The following is a 24017-nucleotide window of genomic DNA, read 5'->3' as shown; positions in this document are numbered from 1 at the left end:
CGCTCTTCTACCGACGGGACGGCCCTGATCGGCGGCAAAGTTATGAAGTTCACAGACTAGCCAGTAATAGTGCTCCCGATCCGCGACTCCATCCTCACCTTCCAACAAGACAACGGCTCCCTCGATGTCGGCACCACCGTCTGGCCCTGCTCATACTCCGACGGCCAAGCTGTGAGCCCCGGAAAAGTACTCGAGAATATTTTCAGAAAATTTCGTGAAATGAAATCCTCAATTTAGAAGTTGGATAATGAAGTACACGTCACGACGAGTTCGTGGAAATTTTCGGGGAATTTTCCGGATACCCGAGCTAATTTTTAAGTATTTTGGAAGTTTTGGGATTAAGGAAATTGCTTAAAGAAATAGAAATTAGGAGGTTTGATCTGGACCATCCACCGCTTCCACCGCTTGATCCTAGCCCTCCATCCTTAAATGGGATCAGTCTATATATCTAAGTGTTCTGTTGGGAGATCCAGAAGGATCGAGAGAGAGGAAGAGAACCAGAGTTCTCTCTGACCCGACGAAACCCAGAAACCCATAGTAGGATCCGACCGGCGCTACTTCGTCCGGCCACCCCACGACGGCGCGCGAGCTCCATTCCCTTCGTCTCTGCGTCGCCTACCTCACCGTAGCCTCTGATCGTCCATGCACTGAACGGAGAAGAAGAATCGACGATGGGAAGCTTTCTGTCTCCTCCGGCGAGTTCTGCAATTTCCGGCTACTCCGGCCACCGTCTGAGCTGCTGGTGATCCGGCGCTGTTCTTCGACGCCGGCGGCTTCTCTGGTTTCTCTTGGTTCGCTCTCCACCTCAGTTCATCGTCAGTCGGGTTTCGGTTTCGAGATCAAAACAAGGTGAGTTGAATTGCTTTCGGCTTTGGTGAATTGTGATGGTTGTTACGCTGTTGACGGGTTGATGTTTTGGTTGGGATGAAATTCCAGAAGCTGTGAGTAGGTGGGCATCAATTTGACAGTGTATTCATAGCCGGGTTTCGGAAAGGAGTTGAAGTAGAAGCTTGGGTTTTCCACCTGCAATTCGTGCTACCCAAGGTAAACCGAGGTTCTGCACTTTTGGCACGTTTGGCATATTGGATGAACTGTAGTGTTTTGCCTAGTCTAATCGAGTTGTATAGTTCTGGGTGTTTGGAGTTTATGTTTGAATGTTGATATTATAGTTGTGGATTAAGTTTTGTTGTGAATCAGGAAATGGTTGTGAAGGATGAAAATGGTCAAGTGTGAGTATGGGTGTCCTTAGTAATTTTTACACATTGTATGGAAGTTTGAAAGTATGGGTGTCCATAGCAATTCTAACAGAATTGCTATCCGACGAAATTTGAGTTAGAAGTAAAATCGAGGAGTGCTGAAGTGATAACAAGTAGTGAATAAAGAAAGTGAAAATTATATATATACATTGGGTGGCCTTAGTAAATTTGGTGCACTCAATATATATGGTCAATACCGTAATTTCAAGTGAATGTTCGATAATTTAAGTTAATTATCGAACCAATAACGATTGGTCAAACAATGGTCAAAGTTTGTCAATCCTGGTCAAACCAGGAAAGGTCGGTCAAACCTTGGTCAACTCCTGGTCAAACCAGGAAAAGTTGGTTTGGACGATATATTAATCGTCGAGATTTCATATAATTGTTCAAAAGATATTGACTATTGAAATGTCGGAATCTAGGACTCCAGTTACCCGAGGAACGGAAGGTTCACGACTCTCGGAGTACGTGAGAGAAAGCGTCGAAATCCAGGTAGGGATTCAGGACTCTCCTCGGTTGGTGATTTTCTTATATATTTTCTGATCTACGTGATGCATGATGAAAGTATATGTTAGTTCAAATTTAATATGTTTTCAAGTTAACGTGCGTATAAGATTTTGATGGCGGTGTGTGAGAGCGGAAAGGTGGTCAATGACTTCCTTGGGAATTAGCCACCCCTAAACCTCCGGAGGGTTAGCTACACCGGTCGGATGGTGCGTAATCGCAATGATGACACGGTTCCGTGTGTGTAGCTAGTGTGTTAAGTTTGGCGCTCTGTGACTGGTAAGGTCAGATGTTGGTTCTACGGAACCAGGCCATCAGGTAAAGCGCACGTAGTTTTCTAATCATGCATCGGGTTTTTAAAGTTTGTCGTTCTTTTAAATACTTGGTTTAAGCAAGTTTTCATACTGGAGCTCCAAACATTTATTTGTTGATTTTCAAACCTAGTCGAGTTAGAGTTCCTGTTGAGCAGCGAGGACGAAAGCTCACCCCTACAACAGTATGAATGCAGGTACTGTGCACTGGTGACGAGACAATAGCGGATGGAGCTGGGTGTGCAGAACAAGTTCGGTAAATTACCGTGTGAACCTTATTCTAAACTCTATTTCTCGAACTTTGTGTTCTGGAACTTGTGGTTATCTAGTTTCGTGTCATCATTTAGTTGAAATCTCTTCAAGTAAAATTCAACCTTGTGTGAGTCTTTATCCAAGTTCTGAACGAGTGAAATAGATTTCAGCAACTCAAGTTTTTCACCTCAAGCATATTTGTAGCTTCCGTTGTGTTTATACAAAAAGTTTTTCAAACAAAATGCCTAGCGGTTCTCTAGGATGTAAATCGAGAGTTCGGTTTATGTTTTAGAGACTCGCGGCACTGTGACGTGCTTAAGCTGGTGAGGTGCAGCTTGGGGCGTTACACAAGCGGTCCTCGATGTCAACCAAATTGCCGATGAATCTGACTCCGGCGACGACGATGCAGTTGGGGAGGAGAGAGCCGGAGTCGAAAAAGCCGAGAAGAGGGTTGGTGCACGAGAAGTGAATGGGTTTTGGAAAAAGATTAGTTGAATGGGTTTAGATCCGCTACGATAGCTGATTGATGTTGGATTCCTCCCACAACAGCTTTGATATTATTATTCTTTTAGAGTTGGGCTCTATACTTGCAATTGAAAGTTCAGGCATTCTTACCTTACTGTGAATAACATTGTTTGTAGGAGAGAACTTCAGCTACGTATTAGTGTTATGTTGATGTAGATACCTCTCACTATGCATGGAGGATTTGCTACATCACCAAGCATAAGTAACACCCTCTTTGGGACACCCACAAGCCATGGTGAGGCCCAACCGCTACTTGCATCTTGTAGCCCTATGTTCAAGCTACACTACGGTATCCGGAAGTCGCAAATCCGTCGCCGAGAAGCCACCTTTCCGGCCTTGCCAAGTTGCCTCCACAATATGCTTTTCTAGACTAGAATAGTGGGTTCTTGTCCCACATCTAAGAAAATGTAAAGGAGATGGCTTCCTTCACCTATAAAAGGAATGCCTCCTCTCACTTAAACACCATTCCATTACATCCATCCCATTACATCTTTTGTAATCCCCTTGAGCCGCAAGGCTCAACACACTAGTGTAACATTCAAGTGGACGTAGTTTCCCGCTAAGGCGGGAGACGAACCACTATACATCTTGTGTCACTCTCTCTCTCTCTCTCCTCTCTCTCTAAAGCTAACTAGAGGCCCCTCGGTCACTAACGTTAACAGTTGACTATGAGGAAGTTTGGCTCTACAGTTAGTTCATTCACTTGTAACCATTAAAACCCAGATTTTGCAGAGAAGATGGCCGATCGCAGCCGTAACATGAGTAGGATATATCAAGAAAAGAAGACATCGGTTGGTTCAGTGGTGAAGGCGCGAAGGAGATGCACAGGTTCAAGGCCAAATGTCATCCACATTCTATTTTGGATGATTTTTTTTTTTTCAAAAGGAATTTCATTAAATCAATTAGTTGTTATTTTTTTTGGGTACAAATCTATTATTTTTTAATTGAAATAAATCTATAATTTCTTTTTTATTTATCAAGTATTCTTTTTAATAGTTATTTGTGTATTGAAAGTTTATCAAGTTTGCAAACAGAGCCTTATACTGCGGGTTCGCGATCTGGATCACCAAATTTAACATTTAACGATCCAGAGTTGAACGACATTTTATGGGTTCTTCCATGTAGTATGATATGATGGTGTTCATCTTTCTTGCAATTTGATTGATTTTCATCTCAAATTTCTGTTCTGGTTTCATCTAAAATGTTTTATAACTGTTGCTGTTTTCTGGTCTCATTTCGGCAACCCTCATTCTGGTCTCATTTTTATTCGTTTTGCTGTTTATCTCAAAACTCTTTTATCCGCCTACCTTTTAAGGTCCCACCTTTTAAATCAAAACAATTTTATTTCCAACAATACAAAACTTCAATTTTAAGAAATTATTCACCAAAACTAGAACTAAAATTTACTTAATTGAATAATTAATATCAATTTAACCTTTTTGATAAAAAAAATTAAATTAAATTACTCCTAGCTCACCACATAACAAGGTAACTAGCATACCGCGTATATTCAATGTTAATCGAGATGAGCCATATTAGCGTTCAGACGACCCATTCAGCACACTAAAATAAATGTATGTAATGCAACTAGTGAAATTTTATAGTGAGAGTTGACAAATCGAAAAAATAAGTTGAGAATGAACATATTAGTTTTATCTGGTATTTAGGATTGACCTAGTAGATCGAGACCCAAACAACTTCGAAAATAGCTGAAATTTAGACCATAATCAAATATTCTTATCATGATAACATCCAACGGTCGATTTTGATAAAGTATATTTCCTCTAAATTGTTCCTCATGGAAGGTATACTATTTGATACAACTAATAAACAAGTTAGACCACATTAGTAGATATATAAGGATTTTGTGCGAAATTGGAAATCGATAAATTTGACATTACCCATCTATTTATAGCATATTAATAGGAATTTTAGAATAAGACCTGCATATAAAAAATCGTTGACTTTTGGCTCTGCTAGGGTTTCTTTGCCCTAGCCGTCCGAATTGATCGTGTTTGTGAAGTAATGGCAGAGGAGACGGTGGCTCCTCCTGCACCTTTTGAGGAGGCTTTTGTGAGCCTTGTTGGAGGAGAAGATGCGATGCACGATTTGTTTTTCTACCTTTGTGGCCGGCTGTTGTCTAAGAAGGTGGTGGTGCTCCCATCGTTCTCGGCGGCGATCTCCAATGTGTGGGGGTTAAGGGAGAGATTTTTGATCCGACAGGAGGAGGACGACATCTTCGTCTTCCAATTCAAGGATAGGGCTGTCAAGAATAGGATTCTTTCAGGGGGTCCATGGTTCTATAACAATTCCATGTTGTTGCTGGCCGACTATGACGACGTTTCTGATCTCAAGGCCACTCCGCTGCATCTCCTTGAGGTATGGGTGGCAGTGAAGGGTTTATGCATCGCTATGCACAATGAGAAAGCTTTAACTCTGATCGGACGGGCGTTGGGGACCTTTGTTCAGGTTGATTAGGGGGCGGTGCAGCGGAAGGATCCGGTTCAGAGGGTCCGTGTGTTGCACGATGTTCGTTTGAGGATCTGGGCAAAACGGGTGTTTGGGTTTTCACTGGCCGTGTCGGTGTTGGTTGAGCTTCAGTACGAGAAGTGTCATGGGCTCTGTGCTGCGTGTGGTTTCTTTGGACATGGAGGAGGTGTGTGTGACAGGAGGTTGGAGATGGAGGCATTGCTGCTGGCAGTATCGGGCTGTGAAGGTTTAGACCGTGGGGGGCTGAGTTCGGCGCCGTGTTCGTCGACTTTTGTGGCGGCATTTAGCGGTCTAGGGACGTCCCATGGGGCGTTGAAGGGGCTGGCGGTGCTGGAAGTGGCGGAAGCGACAACGATGGCGGGCTTGGGATCGACGGCTACTGCAAGTGCAGCTCGAGTTATTCCGGAAATCTCGACAGGAAACCCTAATTCAAAATTAGGGTTGACCGCTGGGGTGGCTGGGTTGACTGGCCAGAGCTGCAGATTGGTGGGTTAGGCCTCAATGCTGATGGTGCAGACATGGAGGGATATGCTATTAGGCCTGTTTCTGCTGAGAAACATTCAAAGGCAGCTTTGGGTGTGAAGAGGAAGCAATTCAAGCCAAGTTTAGCTATTATACCTCGGGAGTTTCAGCTGGGTGAATTGGTGGAGGTCCCGGTTTCTTTTGGGCCAACTCCAAAGAAAAGGGGTCGTCCTCGCAAGTATACTTTAGCAAAAGAAATTGAAGGTAATAATGTAGGTTCGGATATAAGCTCCAACTCGATAGGGAAGGAGCTGTTTTTTGTTTAGTTGTTCTAGATGGGGTTTCAGCCTATGTGAGTGTGATTAAGTTTCTATGAGTATTCTATGACGTTTCTAGTTTCTTGTTTGTACCACAATTGCATTATTGATAAGTGAGGGTTAGTTGAATGATTTCTTTCTGTAGGAGGCGAAGCTTGGTCATTCTTGGATAGACTTGCTTAAATCTGAACTTCCCAATGATTTTAATTAGTTTGCTTTAGCTTGGATAGGTTTTTCCGGATTTTCTTGCCTGAATTCTTGTGTAAGCTTTGTAAGCTATGGCTTATTGGTTGTTGGTTATTGAATAACAATCACAAATTAACCCAATTCGCCGTCATTTCGACATTAAATAAAGCGGTCAACCCTTTATACGCTTCTACTTCCCTAAGGGGAGCTGAACCACGATGAGATAAACTTTCTGAAATTTTTACATTAGCTGATATAGCTCATACCCACGAGAGTGTGAGAGCTGACATATCGAAAAAATAAGTTGCGGATGAGCGGTTATGAGCATATTAGTTTTATGTGTTATTTAGGGTTTATGGTTGACCTAGTAGATCGAGGCCAAAACAACTTTGAAAATAGCTGAAATTTTGACCATAATCATATATTCTTATCATGATAACATCCAACGGTCGATTTTGATAAAGTCTATTTCCTCTACGTTGTTCCTCATGGAAGGTATACTATTTGATGCAACTAATAAACAAGTTAGACCACATTAGTAGACATATAAGGATTTTGTGCGATCCAAATAATCGAAATTGAAAATCGATAAATTTTACATTACCCATCTATTTATAGCATATTAATAGGTATTTTGTAAAAAAATTAACCCGATTCGCCGTCATTTCGACATTAAATAAAGCGGTCAACCCTTTATACGCTTCTACTTCCCTAAGGGGTGCTGAATCACGACGAGATAAACTTCCCGAAATTTTTACATTAATTGATATAGCTCATAACCAAGAGAGTGTAAGAGCTGACAGATCGAAAAAATAAGTTGCGAATGAGCGGTTATGAGCATATCAGTTTTATGTGGTATTTAGGGTTTATGGTTGACCTAGTAGATCGAGACCCAAACAACGATGAAAATAGCTGAAAGTTTGATCATAATCATATATTCTTATCAGGATAACATCCAACGGTCGATTTTGATAAAGTGTATTTCCTCTACATTGTTCCTCATAGAAGGTATACTATTTGATACAACTAATAAACAAGTTAGACCACATTAGTAGACATATAAAATTTTTGTGCGATCCAAATAATCGAAATTGGAAATCTATAAAGTTGACATTACCCATCTATTTATAGCATATTAATAGGATTAACCCAATCCGCCGTCATTTTGACATTAAATAAAGCGGTCAACCTTTTATACGCTTCTACTTCTCTAAGGGGAACTAAACCATGAGGAGCTGAACTTCCTGAAACTTTTACATTAGCTGATATAGCTCATACCCACGAAAATGTGAGAGCTGACAGATCGGAAAAAGAAGTTGCGAATAAGCGGTTATGAGCACATTAGTTTTATATGGTATTTAGAGTTTAGGGTTGACCTAGTAGATTGAGACCCAAACGATGACGAAAATAGCTGAAATTTTAACCATAACCATTTCTTCTTGTCATGATAACATCCAACGGTCGATTTTGATAAATTCTATTTCCTCAACCTTATTGGTTATAGAATGTATACTTTTTCATATAAATAAAAAACAAGTTTTTTTTTTTTTTTTGATAAAAGGATAGCTTCATTAACTAAAGGCCAGAAGGCACATACATCAGATGCTGTCTCATACCTAAAATCTAGATGGCACAAGCCGCCAAGCACCTTCACTGTTAACACATATGCTCACTTATTGAGCCTAAAATACAAGAAATCAAATTCTCACTACTAACCCCCTTTGATAGAAAACCTAGCCGCCTAGAGACCACAATTGGTGTACAACTAAGTAGACTGAGAAGAAAGTAATAAGGAACCCAATTTCCAGTAGTAGGCAAGAAGACCAGGAAAGCCTAAAACTTTCCTAAGCCCTTATCTCGAGAATCCTCCGTCGTTACCACTCTAGAGGATTTGCTAGAGGCACGAAAGTGCGTAATTCCCTAACAACTTAGAGAGTACAAACCTAGGGTTCTAGAACAAGGTGAAAAATAAAAATAAAACTAAAGAAAAGTCCAACTAGCCCAAAGAACAAACAGACCCTAGGCCCAACAGCTGGCCTAGCTCATTCCACCTCCACCTCCCTACGCTCGGAACGACGCACACACACTGCAAGCAGCCATTGCCTCCACGCCATGCCGCAATCATGTCGTTACCGCCCAGCTTCCAAGAACCCCGCCAAAAACACACTGCCACCATTGAGAGGCCAACAGCTAACCCCGAAAGCACCAGACCGATCCAAAGCGGAAACTGATCCCTAATGCCCCAGAAAGATCTACCGCACCCTGTCAATGACGCTGCGCCGCCGCCTGGATCCAAAGCCAGCTCGATCCACCCCTTGAACCGGAAACCCACGACTGCCCAGGCCACAGAGAGGCTTCAAAACAGAACGAAAACCAGATCACGTTGTCGACTTCGGGTTACTGCAAATCCTAGAAGCCAGAGAACCATAGACCACCATCACCCGTCCGGCAGCCTCCCAACGACAACCAGGCAAGCCCCATGCCGATGATGAACGCCGCCGGACGAGAGGAACTCGGCTAAATCTCGACCAAACTTGTGTGCTGCGACTTCTAGGGTTTTTTCGAATTATAATTTCATTTTTACATTTGTATGAGAAACCCTATTGTGGTGTTCCTCAAAAAAAAAAAAAAAAAAACTATTGTCGTGAATAATATATATTATTAGATAGAGAATAGAGATTACAATTTAATTAATTTTTCAATTATTAAAACTGAAAGGGTTTGCATGACACGTATTCATTTACAAATTTCGTGGGAGGGAAGCCTCCAATCAAAGAAAAATGGCGGTCAATTAAATTGAAAAAGCCCTCCCGAAACCATAGTGTTTCCCCAGCCAGATGTATCTCTCAATTCCTTTTAGCTAAGCGCGCTTCGGCCATCAGATGTTCTATTCCCACCTCTCACCTTTAACCTCCACTTCTTTGGTCGCAGCTTCCCTTTACTCGACAGTCGACACCCATTGCCCATGAGATTTCCCTATTCTAATTAATTTGGTCTGGGTTAAATTTAACGAACTGGTGTCCCCAAAGCAAGTGTTCAGCACCAGCGATTTCATCAACCTCGCTCTGTGATTATGAGGTGATTGTTCGAACCTGCAGTTGCATTCTCCCTGATTTGGAATTAATTGTCTCAAAAGAAGAGTCATTTTTGGTTTTCAGTTTTCCTCTTCACAGTAACAGTGGGACATGGAGTGGTGTAATTTTATACAAATGAGCCTATGATTAATGGCCTGAGCTTTGTTTTCCATATGATTAGGTAATCTCTATCTCTCTCTCGTGTTAATATTTTGTACATTGATGAATTTGCTCCTGTGAAATTCTCAACATGCTTGAAAATTGAAATGGATAGTTCCCTAACCAGAAACTGACCTTTAAATAATGTATGATATCTCTCAGCATAATCACAAATTAATCAATAGTTTCCTCTGTATAGAGATTTGGTTTCCCAGCTTAGTGAAGTTTGGTCTTTGTTACAAACATGTATATTTGATTCTAGCATTATCGATCCTAAATCATTTTGTCATGGCAATTTAGCTTCAATGGTGGGTTTGATTGTTTGTGAAAATGTAAACACAGGGGATTTTGGAGTAATCATTTACTGGAAGCGCTATCTTTGTGCATCTGTGTTCATTTGAGTGGCCAAAACTTTCTCAGTTTGGAATAATTTCTTTGCTTCTTGCTTTGATAAGTGATAGCTGCATTTTCTTCATTGTTTATGGTTAGCTTCTGGTTTATAAACATTTAGAGGAAGCTATCTGTGTGTTCATTTCTGCAGCCAGAAGTTGCTCTATTTGGAATTATTTCTTTGCTTCTTGCTTTAAGTGATAGCTGCATTTAGGTACATTTTCTTCAAGATGGCTACTGATGTCATTTCATATTATGCAGGAATCAATTGATGCTTGAAACTTGCTTTATTCTCTCTGACTTCTACAAGAAGAATAGAAGCCAATGTCAATAGGCCTCAATATGGGACAGTCGACTGCTTTTTGGTAGCTGAATGTAGAGAAGCACAATCTAGTATCAGAGCAACATTATCTTAGCATTTCTGCTGCAAAAACATGCTGGCCATGACTAGCAATTTAATCATATGCTTAGACATTTGGGAAAAGAAAGTTTAGCTACTTTCCTGTGGTTAAAAAACAGCTATCATTCTCTTAAAATCCACTACATGAACAAAAAGGTAACCATTCATTAATCATTGGAAGGGTTACAAACTTACAAATATTAGCATTGATATTTATCAATCTCATAAGCCATTCTGGCCCAATTTCAATACAAAATATATCAATACATTCCTTCACTATGAATCTAGCTAACACATGAACCACTGTGTTGCATTTCCTTGGGTGCACTAGATTTCTTCAACAGCACTTTCAGGTCCCTTTGGGGACGTCTGATAAAATAAGAGCGACACTATTACCCCACTCTTTGCCAACACATCTCGTTAGAGACTACCAAGCTACCAGCCTCTATACTATCAATCTCCACTTCAAGACGGAGAATTCCAACTTCAAATACCTACTTTCCAAGCCATCAAACTCCATTTTCAAAGGAGAAAAAATCCTTATATCTGGTGTTGTGAAAGCAGCCATTAAATTCTCCCATCTCATTTCTAAAACTGCCCCATCTCATTTCTAAAAACTGCCCCATCTGTGGATCTCCTGTGATTATAGAACCAGAACAAACTGATCATAGGCTCCAATAGGTGCATTGACTGCATTTTAAAGTCATTCCCGTCATGATTTTCACAATGTGCAGACACATCACCTAAAAAAAATAGGCACATCATTGTTTATATATTTGCACTACTAACAGCTACTTGCATTATGATTATGACCAAAATTGTTGAATTGGGAATGCAAGACCTTGCAATTGAAGTACATAAAACTATCAGTGCAAATCTCTATTGAATGAGGCAAGTAACCAGAAGTGGTTCATTGCAACTCAGAGGAAATTATTAAACCCCGAGTTTGCCAAGATACCTTTCTTGCATGCCATCAGTGCAAACATTGAATTAAAGACAAGTTTACATGATATTGTTTCCTACATTGAATTTAATTGCCAAGCATTCACTGTAAGTTTCAGCAAACAGATGCTATTTTATGTGTCAGAAAGACATCCATTGAATAAACGAAAGAGGTATTCCGTGCAATATACACTCATGTTTTTATACAAGAAATGACCACCTTATGTGCTGCTCATCAGTGAATAGTCTTAACTCTCAACTCGCAGTAAATCACTCATGTTTTTATTTTTGAAATTAATGAGAGAAAACAACCCAGAATTTGTCTGTAACTCTTCAATAAAAGGGACAAGCTTTCACTGAGATTTCTTTCATTTCAATTCACTCAACTATGGCAAAAATTCCTAATTTACTTCACAGAAAAGATGGACTATAAAGAAAATCGCCAGATAGCTACAACTAACAAAACACTTCTTCTCAAAAAAAAAAAAAAGGGTTATTATCACAAATGGTACCTGAACTTATCCTCTATCTTATCGATGGTACCTGAACTTCAATTTTAATCACAACCAGTACCTGAACTTTTCAACTTCATTTCAAGTGGTACCTATCACTAACTTCCGTTAATGTTCCGTTAAAAACTAACATGTGCAAAACACATGACCTATATTCAAGAGTAGTTTGACTAAAATACCCATTAAAATAATTTTGTTTACTAGATATTTTGATCAATTAATATGTTAATAAAAATATAACTTCAATTAAAAATGTATCTCTACCCTCTTATGAAAATAAAATTTAAAAACAAGATCTCAACAAAAAAAAATTAATTGTTTTATAGATATAGACAAAACATTTCAAATAAAATTATAAAACTTTTTTTTTTGACAAACTATAAAATATTTAAAACGAAAAGCTTATCAAAACTTTCGTAATTTTTTTTTTCCTATCATTCATATATATTTTTAATTGAAGTTGAAAGTTTTTCTTTTTGATAGTCTCATTTTTTATAGCCATATTGCCACAATATAAGTGAAAATAAGTGATATTACAAAAAAAAAAAAGGGGTAATTTTACAAATTTATCCTTGAAAAATGAGTCACATGTTTGGCACATGTAAGTTTTTAACGGAACATTAACGGAAGTTAGTGATAGGTACCATTTGAAATAAAATCGAAAAGTTCAGGTACTGGTTGTGATCAAAATTGAAGTTCAGGTACCATCGATAAGATAGATGATAAGTTCAGGTACCATTTGTGATAATTACCCAAAAAAAAAACTAGGAGAGCTATTTTAATATGTAAAGAAGAGCAGTTTCTGTAATCAATTCCCTCATTGTTCAATTGCAATTGAAAAGAAGTCAAAAGCCTTGAAAAATTTGAAGATTAACAAATATACCAAAGCTTTCATTCAACCAATATGCAAAAGTCATTGATCGTTACCTTCACCGACGAACTGGCCGTTACCAACAAGACGAACCCTTCAATCGGCTTCACTGTCCGGATCCAATTGCAAATTTGAAAACACATAAATGATTGAAACACCCAATTTCGAATTAAACTGTAAAATTGAATACAAAATACTTGGAACCTTTCTATGATATTGGCGTTGTCGGGGTTAGCGAGAGGGAGAGGAGGACCGAGCGGCCACGAATCGGAGAGCGCTTGAGGATTCTGGAGTGGGTCGAAGGCGAATGACTGTTGTTCTTGGAGAGACTAGAGAGAGGGTCCAGATCGAATTCGAAGGTGTGTGGAACAATTTGAAGGTGTTTGGTTTTTTTTTTTTTTATTTCTTTTTTATTTCTTTTTTATTGTTTTTTTTTTTGGTAGAATCTTTTTTATTGTTTTGAGCAAAAGAAGATTGATTGTGTTAAGTATTGTGTCCTGGGTCTTATGGTAAATACGCCTCCGAAACATCTTGGAACAGTCATTATCCTACTTGATTTATTTAGTTTGGGATTCTTTTAGTTTTTCCCTGTGCATTTAGTATTTTCTCAATTAACTACAAATATTCAATTAATTGTTTTATCTTTATAGATAAAAAAAAAAAAAAAAACCCTACTTATGTGATTAAAAAAAAAAACCATCTGATTTGAGAAATCCAATTGGTCCACATTATGTGAAGGAAACCCTACTTTCAAGTCGGTTACATAGAGTCCAAGTCATTAGTTTCTATAAATTGGACCATCTCCAAATTCCAAACCATCTGAAACCTTCTCATATCTTCTCCCCTCATCCAAAACCCTAGTTTCTATAAATCATCCATCAAAACCCTATTACTCAACCGAAGCCGTAGTCATTAGTTTCTTTAAACTGTTCCATCAAAACCCTAGCTACTAGCTATTCATATCTTCTTTCCAGAAACAACTCTTTCCAAAACCAAGAAAAGCAAGAAATATGCATGCAGCAAGAGTTTGCAATGGAGGAGAGCAGAGGCACTCAACTTCCTGGAGAGAGGTTCTGCCCCATGGAGGACGAACTAGTTCTCTTCTACCTTAAGCCCCTCTTGAGCGGAGAGAAGGTGCCCGGAAGAAACAGCGTCGTGTTCGACTGCGACCTCTACGGTCGCCAAGAACCTTGGGAGATATGGGAGGCCTACAAGACCAGAAGACCAAACGACTTGAGGCTCAACAAGGACATCTACTTCTTCACCCAACACAAGAAGATGAGTTCCACAGATTCACGCATACGCCGGACCGTTGGAAATGGCACTTGGAAGGGCGACGACTCCGGCAAGCCAGTAAAATCTTTGGAGACTGGTCGTGTGGTTGGCTTGAAGAAAAGACTTACTTACAAGAACGAAGCATCGGTGCACAACGGCTATTGGATCTTGCATGAGTTCTACCTTGATCCATCACTCAGAGACAAGAAACAAAAGGTGAAAGACTATGTTCTTTGTCTGCTACGAAAAAATGGTGAACCCAAAACCAAGATAAAAAAGAAGAGAAAGCAACGTGAAGAGGAAGAGGTTCTTGAAAACAATTATGCCTGTGATGATGGAGAGAACACAAACAAGGAGCAAGAAGAGTTGCTTGAGCCACAAGCGAAGCGACAACGAAACGTTCCATCCATTGATAATGCACTAGTACCAATGCCATCAGAAGAGGATGCATTCGCAGCTGAGTTAGAAGAGACATTGCCATGCTTTGAAGATGATAATGCACCCTCAGAAGCTGAAGCAATTGGCTTTCAAGGTGAGGAGGATTGGGGACTAGTCCAACAGTTAACTTCCGAGGTGCAATCAGGCCCTTCATTTGGAGAGGATCATGGAATATTTATTCCACTACCAGAGGAAGATTTTCTCTTGGAGGAAATGGTAGAACAAATGGGTATGGTAGAAATGGAAGACCAGCTAGTTGTTAATGGTGCGACTAGTAATATGGAAGTGGCGGAAGAAAACGTGCTAAACAACACCCTTCTTCACACTCCCGCATCATCCTTGTCTGCGGCCTATGATGGCACTGATATGCCATATTTATCCATGGAAAATGGTTGCACTGATTCAGCTGGAAGCAACAATGTTTGTGGAGGATCGATTGGCTTTCAGGATGGTGCGTACTGGCCTGAGTCTTTAGTGGAGGTCCTTACTGAAGAGCAACAAAAGACAGCTGATAAAGATTGTTCAGATTGGTTGGAGTCGATCAGTTTTAGTCCTGAGGAAAACAACTTCATTTGGAGTGAAGTGCAATGGTGTTTGTAGCTGACCTTGGCATGCAATGCTCTTATTGCCTAGTTCTTTAGATTGACAACAATGTCAGTCAATCTAGTTTTGGTTTGTTGTATCTTTTTGAGGAACGTGGTACTCTTTCCTTTGTCCGGGGATTTATCCCAAAGGGTTTTACCTGGAAAAGGTTTTAACGAGGCCACACAATTTGCATTTCCTCTCCTTTGTAACTTACAAATTGTAAGCCGGTTATTCTACATTAATGAAATCTTCAGAGTTTCATTACAAGTACAAAGAGTCAACATTCAGATTCAACAGTTTTTACATTCCAATATATCCTGTGGCATGAAATATGTTAAGCTTATGTCAGTTTTTAAATTTCTTCATATGACTTGCTAGAAGTAAAAGTAATCTCACAGAACTGCTATTGTTCTACCATCTTTCATTACGATAATCTTTATACATGGTTTCCTTGTTTTATTGGAGGTTTTAATGTAGGACGTAATTAATCTGATACTCGTATAGCAATTAGTTCATCTTTAGTGTCTGAATTCTGATAAACCATATCATTCAAATAATTCAAATTCAAATTGAAGCTGTTTCTTATCATCTGTTACATCTGATCATATTGTTTAGATTCAAGTACCTCATCCTTTCTTATCTTGTATTTTGAATTGTAGGATATTTTCTGTTCTGATAGAGTAGAGTTCTGTTTTGATAAGTTTGTAATCTAGGACAATCATCAATCTCCAGACTTAATATCATCATTATCAACAGCATTTTCACCGCCATGGCATTTTGTTATTGAATCTACATCTCAAATGAAACAGTCCACTTCAGGTTCCTACAATATGATACAAAATACAATGAGATCAGTCAGTTAATAAGCAGACCAACACCTAACAAATGAGTTACTATATAGTACTGATGAGTGATTGAAATTAGCTTAATTAGTTTCAGAATTTCTAGAACTTGGACCAGGCCTGAATGATGCTTTTTGAAATTACCAATTTACTATAGATTAAAGCTCACAACTATTTAGTTTGGTTCATCAGAGGCCACTAACTAGACTAGTCACGCAAGAGTCAGGGCGAAAACAACAGGATCTACTGATTGAGCAGAGAAGCAGTTACATGGATCTGAGTACTTCTGCGAGCAACTGTTGCCCATACAATCTAATCCTAATACTTGTTAACATACAAAGTATGAAGCATGAGGATACGTCACACCATGCCATACTTTCTGCAAACATATATATGATAAGCTGCTAGGGCAAACTAATTAATTAGTTGGAGTTCTTATATCTGTAAGTTGAAGGGTTGAACTAAGGACACTTCAATATTTAACCACCAGCGCTAAAAATGTACATTCACATCCATGGTAGTGTGATCTTATATCTGTGTCTGGGATCGATCATTATAAGTTACAACTCATGATCAAGAAATGCCTCCTTTGTTGCGCTTGAGACCTTATGGAGAAATGCCTGCATTACTTTTGCTGATGACAACGAACGATTGAATCTAACATAAAACTCTTAACATCCACACACTGAATGTGGTAAAGTGAGAATATAACGTATGCGTCTCACTGGGGCACTCAGCAACACCATGCAATAGCATGAACATCTAACATGACTCATTGGGCCGGGTGAAGCATTTTGGTGTTGAATTTCAACTGGGCAGGCACTCATCCAAATCAAACCATCATGGTTACCGCATTAAATTTCACCTTAATGCAAGATTTAAACCTTTGGTTGCAAAGTAAAAAATGGTGCAATAAATCTCATGCCACCCCAGTCAGTCAGTCAGTACATGCATCATTCCACTAATGAACCTTAGGTCTTGTTATTACGTGGTAAGAACAGGGAAAGTTGAGGAAAGACAGTTTTCTGCAGTAGTCAACTTGTTTTATATTGTCAAGTTTTTATATTACTTTAGCAGTGACCAGGGGTATGAACCTATGTATCAGAGGCAAGTCTGCAGTACTATAATACAAATTAAGTATTGGAATTGAAGTCAGGTTGAGTTTGTAATTGCAGTGTACGTATATAACTTTCTTGGTCTTCAAGAACTTGCTTCAACTAACTAATGTTTTTGGTCAAACTTTTCTTCAAGGACTTTCTGGGCATTTCCCAATTCTCTCTTACCTCAAATATTCCCAATTCAGAACCACCTTCTCTCCCTCCATGGCCACCACCCCAATCCAAGTCTCTGCTTCTTCTTCATCACCCATCATTGGTAAAGTTCCTCTCTTTAGTGCTCCTTATTGCGCAATGTTTGATGGGTTGGTTGGTGAAAGGGTAGATGAAAAGAAAGGTGCAGGCTTTTCCGGGATTGTGGGAGCCGATGACCTGTTGATTGTTGGGCCGGGACTCGGGAGTACTTGGGCGATTAGTTGCAGAGAAATGGCGGGAGGTATTCTACTTATCTTTGTCTACATTTTGATTATTGTTAAGTGACAAAGTAGTGAAAATTTTGTAGTGGTTAAGCAATTGAGTTTTGACAGGAGCATCCGGGTTGTGGGCCATGAGGAGTTGATCAAGGTGGGAATCAAAATGGACCATAAGTTTCCTAATGTCATTTTCTGTGCTCCACCATCTAGAACCTCGGATTATCCCGATGACCATCTGTGAATTGTTTTTCGAGTTAATTGAATTGAAATGTATCCTTGGAGCTGATGGTTTGTAATGGTTGTTTGTTAGTTAATCATCTGGACTGTGTATGGTAGGTTAACTTGTGATGGTGGTCATGGTTGTTTGTGGATTTTTGAATAAGTAGAGTGGCTGCATTGAACTGGAATGGTGAAGGTTCTTTCTTGTTTACATCAAGCTCTGCAACGACAACAGTCCAAGTGTTGCTGGTACCAACTCTTTATTTTCTCTTTATAATGACTTAGAGAGCCTTCCTTGTGCACACGTCCTTTGGGTTTTATCTTTTAAATTAATGTCGCCAAGTTGCTCTAGTGATATGGAGAATGGTTATCTGCCTTTGGTTAAGAATTGTTTTGTTTATCATAGCGTCCATATTCTTTCTTTGCCGGACACTCCAGTAGTGCCAATAGGAAGGAGCCCCAGCCCCAGGACCGACGTCCTTCTTAATGCAGAAAAAAGTAGTGCTGGAGTTTGGTGGTGTTGTTCTTAGATTGGCAGGGGTTTACATATCCTTTATGGAAGATGAATTCTGAAAGAATATTTATACATTACTGGAATATTACTTGTTCTATTTGAACGTGACCTTAACTATGTCTACAATGCAGATAGAGGTGCCCATGTTTATTGGTTATCGAAGGGGACTGTAGAAGCAAATCCAAATCACGTTCTGAATCTCATACATTACGAGGTGATAATATCATCCTGTTGTACTTTGGCTTCTGATAAATTATTCAATGTAGTTTACTAAAATGTACTATTTTCTCTCATGTTTTATAGTACATTTCTAGTATATCTTCCAGGCTTGAATATTCATCTGTTCAGTTTGGCTTTTCTTTTTTCTTAATATTTAGAATTACTTTTCTGTTTGATCTAGATGGCTTTATATCTCTACATTATCAGTTATATATTTATTGTTTCAGTGTCTCTGTATCTGTGTTATTAATGTGGCTGATTAAAAACTTGCATCCTTTTGGACAGGATACAGCTTCCCTATCTGTTGCAATCTTAAAGAAGCGATTACGTAACCGGATTCTCTTGGGTTGTGACAATCATCCATTGTCCAGGTTCTAGTCTTTACATTATTTGATGCCCTTCAAAACTGTTGGTTGTTTTGACTTCAGCATACTGTGAACATGATAAGCATATGCTTGTGTGCCTGTGTGTACATGTATAGGGATATGATTTTAGATTTCAGAAGATTTCTTTTGTATTTGTTCTGCATTTCGATTGTGTGCCCGTATGTATACGTATAGCCCTAATATTGACACTGTGATTCTTATTTACACTCATCCGTTTGATGACCTAAAGTATCTGTGGCCTTTTCAATGTCTTTGCAGGAAAGAAGTGATTGACTTGGTTAATAAAAGTGGGAAATTTACCAAAGTGTTTGAGAGCTTTACAGGTAAGCTTCTTAGTAGTATCCCATATAGATATTTGAGGGAGATTCAATTCTTTCCAGCTTATTAAGCAATCTTAGTTTGAGAGGGACAGAAGAGAAAAGATAAGCAGTCTTAGTTTGAGAGGGACAGAAGAGAAAAGATATGGAAGAAAAGAAAGCATTTTTAGACTTTCGCTTAACATGGACAGAGAACAAATTTAAATAAGGTCATCAAATGGAGATAAAATAAAAGTGGGTTAGAAGACAAACTAAGGGTCCAAAGTGTCTCTTCTTTCCATTTCCCTCTATAGAGGGGAAACTTTAGAACTCCTTTTCACTTATCTTCCCTCAATTTTTGTCTACCCACCCACACTGTTTGTTTATATATGCGAAACTTAGCTTTATAATCAGTGCCAATACTTTTTGAGTTTTTGTCAAGACTACAAAAGTTTGAAGTTCTTTAGTACTTAATGTTTCTGAGTTCCGACTATGCAATAGTTTGAAACTCATACATAGTGATGTTGTTTATGCAGGAACTACTGATCCATTGGGTAAGCGATTAAACAACTCAAAAACTTGTGCAGAAATAGGGTGGGAACCAAAATACCCCAGTTTCTCTCAATTCCTTGAGTCTCTGAACAAATGGTAACCTCTATCTGCATTGTGCGGGAAGTATTGGTTAAGATAGCCCAAGGAATATTTGTGATGGAGATGAGCATGTAAAGTTTGTTTGCATATTTTGGAGATACTTGCTGCAATGGTCTGGACATCTGTAGAGAACTGACAATTCTGAACCTCTTCAGCCAGCCTCCACGGAAACTGAGTGGCTGGTTTGAACATTTAACTTCATGTATCTTTGTACAGGCAGCTTTATACTTTGGTCTCAAATTCTCTCTCCCCCATGAGTGATTCTTTCTTTTTCTCCTTCTGTGTTTACTTTGCTGTTACATAAGATGTATCCCACCTGCTTTATGCAGAAATTATGTTCCACCTTCTAAAATGATTAATAGTGGATTGTGAGTTGACGGAGATTTTGGGAATCTTTATAAAATAACCATTACTGACTGAAAAATCAGTATATGCAAGTTGCAGTTCAGTGTAGACATGATCCTTTCTTGAAGGTGGTGATATAAAGATTTCTCGTACTTTTATCATTTAAGTTTGAACGAACGCTCTTTTCCTTTGGTTTTAGAGAAATTTGCTAGCCAACTTATCTCTCCAACATTCTCGCACAGTAGGACGTGATTGTTCTTTTCAATGCAGGGAAATTTATACTCAAATTCCATCGAAGTGATCACTGCCAAAGACTCATCACCACCACTAAAGAAAATTTTGAACATGTTAGCGATATGTAGATTTTAGTTGATGCATGACATGTTATCTAGGGTTTAACTCATTTTGGTGACTTTTCTGTCTATAGAGAACCAATTTGTTTACAAAATCATCCTTAGATTCAGGTCTGGTTTTTCCAATCAATACCTTTGATACAAAATTACCCTATCTAAATTTGTTGATTTGTCCTAACAGGTAAGACGAATTCTTAAATATTGGATCCGAAGTAGAGCTAAGGAATGATGTCAAAGAAGTAGTCTAGGATATATTATACGTAGTCTGGTAGATGTACTCTATACCTTGATACAGAATCCATGGTTCCGAGAAATATGTGGTTCTTCATCAGGATCAACTCCATAAAGTTGTTTATTCTATCAAATTACCAAACCTGCAAAACATTTGTTTTTTGCCAATTGAATTTAGTCTACACTCTACAGTGAGCTAGATGCTTTGACTGGCCACCCTTGCAAACAAGTCCGCAACTTCATTTTCAATCAAAGAAAAAAAGAAAGATCCTCTGCTGTATATGTTTTAAAGAGACAGTTCACATTATTATTAGGGGCCGTGACCACTTACCCAATTTTAGACTAAAAATTGCCCACTTACTCCGGCAAGAGATTTTTAACCCCATTTACCCAATCTAAATATGAATGACAATGTTACCCTCATTTGAATTAACAAACCCTCAGACTCTCTCTGTCTCGTCTCCTCTCTCTCTCTCTCTCTCTCTCTCTCTCTCTCTCTCTCTCTCTCTCTCTCTCTCTCTCTCTCTCTCTCTCTCTCTTCATTCCTCGACCGAGTCGATTCAGCGAGTCTCAACCACTCGCTTTCTCCCTCTCTGAAGAGAGATGACAATCACTCGTGGGGATCGGTGGTGTGCAGCAAAGTGGCTGCTGGGATCGGTGGTGCAGGCGTGGGGTTGGGTAGGTTGCACGGACGCTGGGTGGGCGCTGATGCAGGGGGGGCGCTGAGCCGTCTGTGCTGGCTGTGTGTTGCTGGTGGGTCGTGAGGCCGCTGGGCTCTGCAAGGCGGTGGGCTGTGCAGGTAGGGGGTTGCTGCAGGCGCGGTGAAGCGACTGGGTCTGTTCGACGGCGTCGGTGTGGATCCGGAGACGTGGGTGATCCGGTATGGCAGTGGAGCTGTCGTGCGTTGCTGGGTTTGCAGGGGCCGCGCGGGGATGGGCTGCTGTGTTAGTGCTCGGTGCAACAGCACGTGGTGGACGTGGGGGTAGTGGACTGTCTTGGATGAGTTGGGTGCCCAAGCGACTGGGTGCCCTTAGCAATTCGATGTTGGAGTCGCCGGAGGAGTGACATGGATTGCTCCGGTTGCTGCGTTTTTTTTTTTTTTTAAGAATTGTTGTTCAGTTCTTTTTTTTGGCAAGGAATATCATTTTTTTTTTTTGAATGTCTATTGGATTGGACACTACTAAAATAATGTTAATAGACATCATGTCATTTACATCAGTTAAGATTTCACCCGATGTAAATTATTTTTCTAACATCAGTTCTTGAAAAACCGATTTCTATTCATACAATTAACATCGTTTTCTATATTTGACCGATGTATATATTTTTTTTCAAAATTTTTAAAAAACGCGGAGATAACTAAGTACAAAATTTTGGAAGCGGGGAACCAAAATTTCATTCCCCCCAACGCTTAGTCAGTTTTCCCACGACTATGTTTTCCTACACTTCGTCAATTTTCATTCCCAAAACCTAACCACCGCGACAGCCGTCCAGCAACCGACATCCACTTCCTCCTTCTCCGCCTCCGACCGTTCCCCTCCTTCTTCTCCTCCTTGTCCGCCTCTGACCGTTCTCTAGTTTGAAGCCGGAGACAGAGCTCCCAATTAGCAAGGACGAGATCCGAAGACACAGACCATCCTTATCACCCCCAAAACACAGATTGCAGTCGCCGTCTCTTCTTTCTCTCTCCATGGGCCTCTCCATCTCAGCCCCTCTCTTCGACCATCGAGACGTCGATGGCCCTCGCTCTCCTCGTTAGTAACTCGGTAAGACGAACTGACAGTCGAATAGTTGCCTGGGTTTTACTTTCTGGGTTTTCAATCGATCTATCTCTCATGAACATCTCCATGATTTTCTGGGTTTTCTGGGTTTTACTTCCTCAAGCAATAAAGCAGAAATTCTAGGTTACTTTCTGTGTTTGATTTCTGATTCTTCAAGGTTAAAGCTCCTTTCTGAAACTATAGGTCAGTTACTCTTGTATTGACCTCTCTGTCGACCTCTCAAGCTTGTTAAAGCTTCAAATTTTTTGGGTTGTATGTTTCACTGCTCTGATATATGTTTTGGATTGTTTTTCTTTTCGTTTTTGCTTGGTTGTAGGTTGAATTGTTCCGGTGACGCCGATTGAAAGTACCGGTGAATATGTATTTGAGGTATTGTAACATTTTTAGATTCCCCCATTTAATTTGTTGCATTTTGAATTCTTTCGTATGTTTAGAATGTTAATAGTTATCAGTCTCTTAGTTGGGTTTGAAGTGCAGATGAGGTCAGATTATATAGTTTTGATCTGGACTGAGCAAGAAGAAGTCTACACACGTCTAGTTCTGGTAACATCTAACCTCAGGTAGATAGAAAGAGTGACCACCAACCTCCCGGGTTTATCTTTAATTTTCTTTGTTTTTTGTTACGCATACATGTATATATAGCCTTCCCTTCCAGGAAGCATGTGAGTGCCTTGGAATATAATGTAACTCTTTCAGGGATTTGGAAAGTTGGTGTAGTGTTATCAGTTTATATTAGCAGCCTCCTGATAATGTTGTCCTGAAAGAGATTTAGAGATAGGACACACAGACCTTTTATATGATGCAAGAATTTATTAATGCTCAAGTTCCAATTATCCACTAATCAAGGATGTCTAGCATTACTATGGACATCGATATATAAACAAAACCGATGTCTAGATTACTATGGACATCGATATATAAACAAAAATCGATGTCTAGCATTACGATGGACATCGATATATAAACAAAAACGATGTCTAATATACACATGAACATCGAAATATAAACAAAAACCGATGTCTAGCATTACTATGGACATCGATATATAAACAAAACCGATGTCTAGCATTACTATGAACATCGATATATAAACAAAAACCGATGTCTAGAATAACTATAGACATCGATATATACACAAAACCGATGTCTATAATAAATATGGACATCAGTTCAAACTAGACTACAGAATGTAGATTGAATATCTAGTGAAATATTATGTACCAAACACACGAAAAGCTTATGAACCACAAGCAAAAAATAATGGGAACCGATGTGTAAAATATTATCAGACATCGTTTCTAAATCAGAAACGATGTTAAAATGGATAATTGTGTTGTTAGACCTATATTTCATTAAGCATCTAATGCCAAAATATGAAGGTTTGACAATAGCTAAACACACTAAAATAGTGATCACATTAACGTTTTTACATCGGTTCTGAACCTTAAACCGATGTCTGGTCGGAAACTAGACATCAGTTGTGAACCGATGTCTTAGTTTTGGCGATCTTTAACATCACCCACTAAGACATCGGATTTTTTTTTTTTTAACATCAGTTGTGAACTGATGTCTATGAACTTTATTCTAGTAGTGGGAGGCCAATGATCTACTATCTGTTCAACAATGTGAGTAATCTGACATTGCAATGTAACTGTGGGGTTTGTTTGATGGTCTACTGGGGGGCAGTAGACACATTATTGGCC

The 24017-nt window shown here is 39.3% G+C and overlaps 1 protein-coding gene and 2 long non-coding RNA genes across 4 annotated transcripts; 2 read left to right on the top strand and 1 right to left on the bottom strand.

The window, feature by feature from the left end:
- The first annotated feature begins 497 nt into the window (after positions 1-497).
- LOC133712627 (uncharacterized) lies at positions 498-1176 on the top strand. The gene is made up of 2 exons (XR_009847513.1): positions 498-849; positions 937-1176. It is a non-coding gene; the product is annotated as an uncharacterized LOC133712627 (long non-coding RNA).
- Positions 1177-10471: 9295 nt separating this feature from the next.
- On the bottom strand, positions 10472-13045 carry LOC133712153 (uncharacterized). Of its 2 annotated transcripts, XR_009847209.1 has the most exons (3): positions 12856-13045; positions 12708-12760; positions 10472-11069 (listed from the first exon to the last, which is right to left on the bottom strand). It is a non-coding gene; the product is annotated as an uncharacterized LOC133712153 (long non-coding RNA). The 2 variants fall into 2 exon arrangements; XR_009847208.1 differs by having other exon boundaries at positions 12708-13045.
- Positions 13046-17113: 4068 nt separating this feature from the next.
- LOC133711298 (uncharacterized) lies at positions 17114-19985 on the top strand. Its single transcript, XM_062137441.1, has 7 exons — positions 17114-17342; positions 17409-17556; positions 17735-17787; positions 18184-18266; positions 18557-18642; positions 18916-18980; positions 19490-19985. The coding sequence occupies exons 1-7, from the start codon at positions 17114-17116 to the stop codon at positions 19603-19605; spliced, it is 780 nt and encodes a 259-aa protein (XP_061993425.1). The 3' UTR covers positions 19606-19985.
- Positions 19986-24017: the final 4032 nt, after the last annotated feature.

This window comes from Rosa rugosa, chromosome 5 (genome assembly GCF_958449725.1).
Source record: "Rosa rugosa chromosome 5, drRosRugo1.1, whole genome shotgun sequence".
Lineage (NCBI taxonomy): Eukaryota > Viridiplantae > Streptophyta > Magnoliopsida > Rosales > Rosaceae > Rosa > Rosa rugosa.
The sequence above is the reverse complement of the archived record's forward strand: the minus strand, read 5'-3'. Positions and strand labels throughout refer to the sequence as shown.

Excerpts from the sequence above, each read along its gene's own strand:
- LOC133711298 (XM_062137441.1), top strand. The coding sequence starts at position 17,114 with ATGGCCACCACCCCAATCCAAGTCTCTGCTTCTTCTTCATCACCCATC. Across the intron at positions 17,343-17,408 it reads TTGCAGAGAAATGGCGGGAG|TGGTTAAGCAATTGAGTTTT; the intron begins GTATTCTACTTA and ends AAAATTTTGTAG. Across the intron at positions 18,981-19,489 it reads AGTGTTTGAGAGCTTTACAG|GAACTACTGATCCATTGGGT; the intron begins GTAAGCTTCTTA and ends TTGTTTATGCAG.